The sequence below is a fragment of the Octodon degus genome, unplaced genomic scaffold (assembly GCF_000260255.1).
Source record: "Octodon degus isolate 3935 unplaced genomic scaffold, OctDeg1.0 scaffold00148, whole genome shotgun sequence".
Taxonomy (NCBI): domain Eukaryota; kingdom Metazoa; phylum Chordata; class Mammalia; order Rodentia; family Octodontidae; genus Octodon; species Octodon degus.
Genome location: NW_004524724.1, coordinates 3,671,271 through 3,681,124, shown reverse-complemented (window position 1 = coordinate 3,681,124; position 9,854 = coordinate 3,671,271). Strand labels below are relative to the sequence as shown.

Sequence of the window (9,854 nt, the reverse complement as noted above, 5' to 3'; positions counted from 1 at the left end):
AAGGAAAGGAAAGGAAAGGAAAGGAAAGGAAAAAGACAGAAAAGGGAAGGTGTCTCACAGCCAGGAATTCTCACACTGGTGCCCGTTCTCTATGAACCAAAACCTCCAGGAAATGCAAGTGCAGCCAGCTCATCCTGCGCTCTGCACCGCTCTGCTGGCCTGGCCTCGCTGCTGCACCTTGGCTCTCCCAGGAGGGTGCACGGAGCCCCCTGCCCCCCAGGTCTGGTCTCTGTGCGCAGCCTAGGGAAGATGGAAGCATGAGTGACACTGCTTGCCAGTGTCATGTGCCTTGGCTCCGGGGACTTGGACTTGGCAGCTTGGCTCCTTTGACTTTGGCGGCAGGTGCTGCATGACAGAAGGCAGCACAAGGAATGCGTGCAAGGAAGCCTTGGGGGCAAGCCGCAGGAAAGACAGGGCACGAACGTCCTCACATTTTCCTGCCTGGCAGGAACCCACTGCTCATGGCGGCATCTGGACTGCAAGAAGGACCAGGGCCACCGAGGGCTGGACAGAACGGGACGGTGGAAAGAATGAGGTGACAACAGCTCATGAGCGAGGCTTAGCAGAGGGACCTCTGGCACAACAGGTCAAGGTGCAGGGGCCCGCAGGCACATCGCTTGCAGTGGAACACAGGAGGTGGAGAGCAGGGAGAGTGGGTGTCTCTGACTCGGCTTTAGCCAGGGAGAAGCAGGGCGTCTGATGTCCAGGCCACCCTGGGAGGCTGCACAGCTGGGCTGCAGCCCACCGGGACCCCGCCCCAAGCCTCCCAAGGACCCCGCAGAATCCCCGGGGCCACCAGACACTTGGGGGAACATGGGCAGCACAGAAAGCAGGCAGGGAGAGCCAACAAATTTAAAACCTGAAAATCTCACCCAGAAGATAACAGAGATAATGCGGGAAACAGAAGAAGGGGAAGCACTTCCTCAGTGTCTCAGAGAGATCAAGAAAAGATGGATGTATAGAAAAGAAGACGCAATCAGGGACCAAGAACATTTTCTTGGTAATAACTGTATGAATACATAGTTCTTTAGGAGGCAGGGAAAGGAAATAAAAGCTTCCTAGGTGAAGAGAAAGGTGTTAAGGTGTTTTGAAAAGGTGACTGTCTTAGTCACTTTTTAACTCGTTGCTGGGACAAATACCCGACACTCAAAATGAAGGAAGGAAAGGTTTATTTAGCTCATAGTTACTGGAGGGTTCAGTCCGTATTCCGCTGGCTCCAAGGCAAACAACAGCAGTTCATGCGGCAGAAAACAATGAAGAGCAGAGGAGGAGCAGCAGCTGCGGCGGCGTCCATCAAGCCTCTCTCTTCCTTCTGCGCTGACTGCGAAGACCAGCACTTCTCCAAAAGTGGTGCAGCTGCCAAGATCAAGCTCCTCTGAAGACTGGGACTTCTCCAGGGAAGCAGGGCAGGGCTGGCTTCCTGCCTTTCTCAATTCCTGGGCCCTGCCCACCTGCAGGGCAAGGCCCCCATGCTGAGATCTGCCGGAGCTGATTCAGCCAAGTTGACTAACTAACAGAGTGACAATAGTTAAAGGACACAGAGGATTACAGAAGCCCTCCCCAGAAGGTGCAAGAGAACATGATCATGGAGATGACAGGAGGAAAAATTTCAGAACTAAAGCTCAGCCTTCAGGATAAAAGAGGCCTCTGAACAGGAAGATGAGATTTTTTTTTTTTGTTTTTTGTTTTTTGTTTTTTGTACCGGGGATCTAATTCAGGACCTTGTGCTTGCCGAGCAGGCCCTTGTGCCGCTGAGCTATCTCCCTGGCCTAAGAAGTTTTTAAAAGGCCAAATACTAAATAAATATAATTGCAATTCTAGACTTCTGGGATGAAAGAACACGGGAGGGCACTCCAGATGGTCAGACAAGTTGTAGAGGAAGGTTGGCGCCTCTCAGCACCTGCAGAGATAGGATCATGCAGTCGAAGCAAGAGGAGTGACCCCGAGCCTAGAGTTCTGCACGCCACGCGGCACCAAGGACAAGAGTCAGGCAGTGAAATTTCAGTAGTTTGCCTGAAAAGGCTCTGGAGGATCTCCCAAGTATAAGCAAAGAGGAGAACTGGGAACTGAGAGAGCGCGCCAGATGTAGGGTCTCCCAGGCCGTACTGAGTGGACAGTGACGTGAAGGAGCTGGAGACTCGCACGATACGCTGGAGAAAGAGTTTGCGTCTTTTCTCAACTCATTTTAAAAAGAGCAACCTGGAAACATTCTGGGAAAGCCAAGAAACCCTACAGGGCTACAGTGGTCTACCTGCACGGCAACAAGCTCTGCTACACTCTGAGCCTACAGTGAAGGGGGTGCTGACCTGAGACCCCTCTGCACGAGCGAATCTCAGTTACACAGGTTTCACTGCACTTAGCAGTGCAAATTTCTCTCCAGCTCCCTCCACACGCATAGAAGAGCACCGCACCACACCGCAGGCCGCAGCGGCTCCAGCGTGCGGCTCAGCTGGTGCAGCAAGTGCAGAGACCCAGCTACAGACCAGAGCCTGCGTGCCACCCAAGGCCGCCATCACTGCCTGAGATGCCCGGAGGGGACAGCAATAAATGCATGAGCTAAATACTCATCTTTCACGGGAACTGGGGTATCTTCAAGAATTGCAATTGGCTGTTACACAGTAAGATTTTGGAGGTGACCGCCAAGCACCGTGCGGATAGTTCAAACCGTAGCTCCAAAGAGTGAACTGAGGCTAACAGAGGCGCTTCCTTTCCATCAACTGTTTCATCATCTGCATCCCTGTCAGGCATCACCCCTTTAATAAGGATAAAGCTAGCGAGATGTCCTTGTGCTCAGTAAAATATTTAAAATGTAATGTCCCAATGCCAAGTGTCAGTTAAATTTTTTAAAAGCTGAGCCCATTAAATCTAAACTTGGAGCCCACGTTTCCCCAACTCTAGCCCAATGGCTTCTTGAAGTGGATGAGAAATGACGGAAAGCGCCTGGCTTTCCTGTCCCGTGGATCGAGCCTGAACTCTACTTGTAGCACCTACTAGTGAATGTGTCTGGGGTTTAACTTACCAGTCATCTCCCAAGCCTTATTCTTATCAGCCACGAAACAGGGATAAAGGTGAGCTTGAGGCATTATTATTACAAGTTTGAAAAGATAATATGTACTAAAATACATATAAATGAGACAGAGTAAAACCTGAAGTGAGATAGAAAATATTGAAACAGCGCTGCATGCCGAGCGCACATTAGGCACTCAGCAGACAGCGGTAACTGTCATGATCATGCCGGATGCAGAGCTGGCAAGTGAATAATGAATGAAATGGATCAGCACTGTACTCTACACTGCTGCAGTAGGGTCCGTCAATACTTGGACACCCTGTGTGCCTCCTGGAGTGGGGCTTCAGACTTCGTGACACACAGGGCTGGGCGGTCTCTGTGAGTCAGCAGGCCTGGGGATGGGGGCTGAGGCTCTGGGAGCCCAGTGAGCCCCTGGCGGTGCCAGCACTGCACTCCGGGGCCTCCACAGGGTCAAGACCCCCGAAGGCACAGGGCCCAGCATTGAAGGAGGGGAAACCTCTGGGTCAGACACCTGGAAGGCTGAATTCTTTTGAATAAAGGACCATAGTTTACAGAGCCCCATTATTCTTTCCTGTTCAGAAATGAAGTAGATAATAGCCGTGCACAGACAGAGTGGAGGAACCTTCCCTGAAAGGCGGTGTGGACAAGCCGCTCTGTCATTGGGGTCGCTGGGACAGGCACCCACCATGTGCACAGTTTGGCCCTGTGTCTCTTTCCCTCTGGCTCTCAGTGGTCACAGGCCCTGCTGCAAGGGATTCTGGGAGGGTGGAGACTGCCCCTCCTGGTTTGTCCCAGAACTCCGCGGCCTCTCTGCCTGAGCATTAAGGCATTTTCACAAGAACTACAATGCATCTGGCTCAGCTAGGACATTTGGGATGATGTTTTAAACATTCCACATTTATGATTGCACTGAAAAGGAATGTGGCTGCATCTAAAAAAATCCCACAGGCATTTTTTCTCTGACCAGCAGTCAGACTCCAGGAATCTGCCCCCAGGATGCCTTTTCGTGGGCACTGGATCTTGGAGCCCCAACCACGTCCACGCTCTGATGAGTGTGGCCTGCGACTAGATTTCACCACACAGCGAAAATCACAGCTGTGAATCCGGAGCTCTAGATTGAAAGCTGGCGCTGAATTAATCCAGCAGGCTCAAGGCAACCCAAGCATCTTTAAAGCTGAAGAGCGAAGAAAAGAGGAGGCTGGAGCAACGAGATCAGAAAGAGCTCAGCAGGGCACTATTGGCTTTGAAGGTCACGGAAGGTCATGGAGGGGACCACGAGCAGAGAAGGCTGCGACCTTTGGGAGCTGGAAAGAAAAGGGAAGGGCTTCCCTCTGAAGCCTCCAGGAGGAACCTCAGCCCTGCAGACACCGATGCTAGCTCGCCCCGAGTTGCCTTGCAAGTCTGAACTGTCCCCCAAAGCCCCCTGTGTTTAGAAGATGATTGGATAAAGGGGTGCTATACTCACCCTTGAGGTTCACAGCAGAACCTGCACTTAGGAGGTGGGCCCCGGGGAGTGGCCTGGGAGAGCATGTCTCTCTCTAGGCCTTGCCCCCTTCCTCTGCTTTCTGGCCCAGGAGGGTGAAATCTCCCCCACCAGGTCCCTCTGTCTACCTGCTTCTGCCTTGGAGCCAGCTGACCGTGGGCCAAAACCGTGAGCTGCAATTAACCATCCTCCTGTAAAGCCAGTGTTGGGTATTTTGTCTCAGGAACAAAGCAAGTGACTGAGAGTTGCAGTGTACCTACCTAAGATCTGATCTCTAGGACTGAGATAATAAAGCTTCATTGTTTTAAGCCATTAAGTTTGTGGCTCTTTATTGCAACAGCAATTGGAGACTTGCACGCCTTGCAAAGTACGAGACTGCGTAGATACAAGGTTGCGGCCCGGCTTAGTTGCGATAGCAAGAGCTTGGAAACGACCCACGTGTGCCGCTGTGCGCTAGAACACCAAGTGGGGGAACAAAAGAAGCGAGGCACACACTGTTGTATTAGGGTGCTACTTTCTGTACAGGATATAAGAGAAAATCAGAAGATATATAATTTTCACTTTGTAAAGAGAAACTGTAAATACAGGCCAGATATAAATTCATGAAAATAATTACTTTTCAAATATAAGAAGGAAGTCAGACTTCCACGAATACTTTTTATATATAATTTTGACTTTTGGGTCATGTAAATATTTTACATATTCAAGAAATAAATTGAACTTAAGGTATTTAAAATAAAATTGAAATGCCTATACTTAAGTTTAATAACTTTCTATCATCTCTACTCTAAAACCAGACCTTTGCTCCAATTTTGATGACATTCTCTTAGTGCTGGTGGGTCAGGACTGTCCATTTCCTGCTAGTTTTATTGTTTCTTAAATCTATTTCCGTATTATGTGACGCAATTTACAAAGGAAAGGCAACTGCACAGCGTTGGCAGCAGCGCCATCTGCTGGGCAAATCTAAATCGCGCTTTGCTTTTCGAGGGCGCCGCCAGTCCTGCAGTTCTAGCATAAGCGGGGCGTGGGAGGGCGCAATCGGAGACCGCGGGTACTAAGACCCCCTTAATGCGTGGGCAGAAGCAAGCCTAGCGCACACATCGACGGATTACGCTCGAAAAGTGCAGATGGCTCAGAGTCCTTACGGAAGCCTCGCGCACAGAAAAGCAATTTTGACAAGATTTATTTTAGTACTAGTCCTAGACGTACAAATCCAGGATCATAGTCCTTGTAATACGTATGATAAAACTGTGCCCCGTGTCAGGGGCAGGGGGCCGCCAGGATGACTTGGATGACTGCTGTGCCTGCATGCATCCGAGCAGGAGCTACACGCTTGTTCCGGGAGGACGGTGGCCTCTGGTGCAAGGCACAGCGTTTGTTTCCACCCGTCCTCGACGACGGTACTTGTAAATAAGTGAACTCACTGCTCTGGGGCACTCCTCCCAAGGTCAGGAGCCTGCCTCTTCTCTGCTAGACTGAACGAGAGAGCCGGGTGCTTAGGCGCCTTGGGGTAAAAATAACGTTCATTTTAACACCTTAAAGCAGTCATCTAAAGACGCTTTTGGATAATTGCTTGGGAGGTGAGAGAGACAAACCAATTCAAAAGAAGCCCGGAGGTGTGGACCACCGTGGAAATTCCCAGCGCTTGGCGTGGAGCCTGCAGGGCCACAGGCACTGCCTGCGGCTCGGAGGCTGGCGCCCCGCGGGAGAAAGCAGTGGACGCAGCCCCCAGGGCAGCAGAGACACAACCTGGAGGAAGAGCGGAGAAGAAAGCCACGTGCGGGCGGCCGGGAAGGAGGAAGACCTGCGCTGGTGGAACAGGAGGAAGAAAAGCCGAGGCCCGCGGCGGCCACTCCCCGAGGCGGCAGGGCAGCTGCGGGGGCTCACCGGGCGCTGGCCCGGCTGGGGCAGGCGGGGCTGTCCGGGGCTCACCGTCTCTCCTGGCGTCCGCTATGACCTTGGCTGCAGACTTGCTCATGACGTGCACCACGTACAGGGGACAGCTCACCGCGCTGGCCAGGGTGATGGCGCGCAGCGTGGCCTCTGCCTCCACGGCCTCGGGCCGGCACAGCTCGTGGCCCTCGGGGCCGGTGATCCCCAGAGCCAGCATCTTCTTGGCCTCCTGGAGAGACAGGGAAGGGTCAAGGCCAGCACCGAGCCTGCAAATGAGAGGCTCCCAGAGACCATGGCCTCAGTGAGCACAGGCAGGGGTGCTGTGTGGCGTGTCTGGTGTAGAACCCGAACGCCCCGAGCGTACCAGCGCTCTGTGACACCTCGTCATCACACTCTGGTGCCTGAAGAAGGGGGGGGGGGGTTTCATCAAGTGCTTTGAAAAGCAAGGTCCACATTTATGAGGGAGTGTTGATTCAGGTCAAAACAAAACTAAACAGCAGACACCCTTGTCGAAATGACTCCTGGTGATCTAGTACCCAATTACTCCTGCTCTGTTTTTACTGAATCACTTTCCCTGGCTCCCAGCCCAATCTGTTGAGTGGTTATTGGACCCGTTGTTGTCACTCCCCAGAACTGTACTTCATCCTTACGAAAAAGGCAAGAGTCCTGACCGAGCAGCGAATGCCTCGGCTATGTCACACAGCCAGAAAGTGTGAAGTCACACTTGACCCCTGGCCTGTTGGCTTCCCAGCTCCACTCTCCCCTTGTTATGCTCACTGCCACCTGCCTCAGTCTCCACCTCCCTCACTCCAGTGGGAGCAGGACTCGGAGGGAAGAGGCCAGCTAATATCGAGGGGCAGGGGTGTCTCCTCAAGCCCCACCGACGGTGAGCCCTTTGGACATCAATCATGGAGCCAACATGAAACAAATATCAGCTAGATTCCTCCAGAGCACATTTTAATTCCCAGCTTCTGAAAAGAGTGGTCTTTAAACAGACATCTATTACACTGGGAGAGGCTCAAATTTTGCAGATGCTGGCCCATGTGGCATCAGAAGCAGCAGCTGCGACTAAGGACACGAAGCACAGAGCCAGAGGACCGCAGAGCAAACTGTTTTCACCAGAGCACCTGCTTGAGGTTGCGTCCTTCATAAATTTAAAAAACATATGGAACACAAGCTGTTCTGAAACAGAGAAATCCTCACTCTCAGTGGAGCCAGCTGTGCTAACCCGAGAGCAGGCAGGGCTCAAGCCAGCCGAACAAGGTGTCTGGGATTCCCCAAGCCCCTCTGGCTCTGCTCTTCTGAGGCGCCGCCTGCCTCTGGCCCAGCGCAGCCTAGCACTCACCTCTGCGATGATGTCGCCGTTCTCTGCATGGACCTGAGCGATAGCGCCGATCCCCTTGCACTGCTGGAAGGCAGCATACAGCTCTGAGTCCCGCAGCATGAACAGGTCCTTATAGGCCATAAACATCTTGAAGGAGTTAACACCTTTCTCCCGGGCGAGGATGGCCATTTCTTCTTTGACCTAAGAGGCAACAACAACCACGACACGTTGCTCTTTTGCCTCAGCGATAATTTCAACATTCTCCAGAAAGCTACATTCATAAAAGAAACAAATAAAATAAAGACAGCATTTAGTTCCCTAAAGTGCAGCGAAGTCCTGGTCTTTCTCCCATGCCCTCCCCGATCTCATCTAGGAGCTCCTGCTGCTTCATAGAATAAGGCAGGAAGAAGTGAACAGCTTTGTTTGGAGCACCTCTGCTCCCCGACATAAGGCTCTGTGCCTGTCTCCAAGTAGAAAGCGAGGGAAACAGTGTGGCTGTGGCAGAAGCGTCAGGGACTTAGAGACATCCAGGAGGTGGGGGAGGGGTCGGGTCAGAGCCACAGGCCGCAGGGTAGGCTCCTAGCAGGAGAAAGCAGAGGTGTAGGCCTGCAGAGCGTGGAGCACGGCCAGGAAGCGGGGCCCCAGCGAGCAGCCCAGGGGCCAGTGGAGCGGTAGGTAGCCGCAGGGTGGGGGACGCTCAGGAGTGAGCTCGGCCTTGGGCCTTGGGGGCTGCCCTGCGGCTAGTGAGGCCTAGTAGGATTAGCTGACTTCCTTAGCAGGCCTGGGCCCTGCCTCAGGGGGATTGAATGCTGAAAGGGAAAACTTGTACATTTGAGCAGATGAAGTTGAACTCCTACAGATTAACTCCTACAGATTAACATGCAAAGAAAAGCACAGCAAGCACAGGAATATCTGTCTTCACTGGCAAAACCTCTTCCAACTTCATAAGGAAAAACCTGGCAGCCCTCGGCAGATTGCTGGCCAGCAATTCAGTGAACCCCGGGACCCTGCCCGCACTAAAGAGTGGACACGACACCAATCAACAAGCAAAACCTTTAACTTTGTGATGCATCGAAAAGAATGAAATAAAACAACGAGGGGCTTTCGCTGCTGAATAAGCACAGATGGAGAATGAGGGGACAACAGTCAGCCCCTCGCCCCACCGCAGGCGTCACCTCACTAACTTTTTCCTCTTTCCTGTAGCCCTGTGACTGCTGCTGGCCACCTGTCTGCCCCTGGGGTTTTGCTGAATTAATTAACAAATTAATACAGAAATTGAACGGAAAGAAATGCTGCCATGTTGAGAGTGGAAGTGAGATGGGTTGGGTCTGTGGTTTGTCACAAGACCAGCGAGGGACAGAATGTGCTGGAATGAACCTCCCTTTTATAGTAAGGAGTGGCTTTGCACAGTGTTAGCAGGGTCACACAGGGGCTTCCCAAGATGGGGTGGAGGATGCGCCCCCCATGGGCACAGTACCCTTTCTAGGTGCCTGGGTTAAGTGTGCCGTCACCCACACCATCAAGAAGTCCCGCCGTGCTGCACGGGCCCAGAGCCCAGGCTGGCCCCGAGCTCCCAGGCTTTCTAGGAGGAGCTGTGGACGGGGCTGACTTCTGCGCAGTGAGCAACTGTGTGCAGAAGTCCCACCCTCAGCTGGACACAGAGTCCCTGGAGTTCAGAGAAGGTTGTCAGTGCAGACCTAGGCCCATGCGGCCAGGGACTTCAGAAAAGAGGACACTGTGACACAGATCTCCATGTTGAGCACGGCACAAGCAGTGCAGGCAGAGACGGGGTGAAGGTTCCAGGTGAGCAGTGAACCCCAGGAGGAGCGGAGAGGATGGGACAGCTTCCTTAGGGAGGAGCCTGCCCACACAGCTGGATCCTGGGCTTGGAGCTTTGGAACTCGAGGTGAGGAATCTCTGTGGTTTACGCCCCCCTGGGGTTACAGCACTGCACGGCATATATACCTAGCAATGTCCATGGGGCGATGCCTTCAAATACTAAATGGTGAGAAGCGCTACATTGCCTTGGCTCCATCTTGTATAATAATAACAGGGAGAAAAGGAGGAAAGGAAAGAGAAGGAAAGGGGACAGGAAAGAGGAAGGGGGAGGGAGGAAGCCTGGGTGC

The 9,854-nt window shown here is 52.7% G+C and overlaps 1 protein-coding gene across 3 annotated transcripts in view; it reads right to left on the bottom strand.

Moving 5' to 3' along the window:
* Dpys (dihydropyrimidinase) overlaps window positions 1-9,854 on the bottom strand; it is a 64,688-nt gene that overhangs the window by 37,069 nt on the left and 17,765 nt on the right. For all 3 annotated transcript variants that reach the window (XR_002818261.1, XR_002818262.1, XM_012517162.2), the window contains 2 exons: window positions 7,750-7,929; window positions 6,444-6,633 (listed from right to left, as the gene is read on the bottom strand). Coding sequence is in view for 1 of the 3 variants with exons in the window: in XM_012517162.2 (XP_012372616.1) it covers window positions 6,444-6,633; window positions 7,750-7,929 (370 nt within the window). In the remaining 2 variants the exon portion in view is untranslated. The remainder of the gene's footprint in view (window positions 1-6,443; window positions 6,634-7,749; window positions 7,930-9,854) is intronic.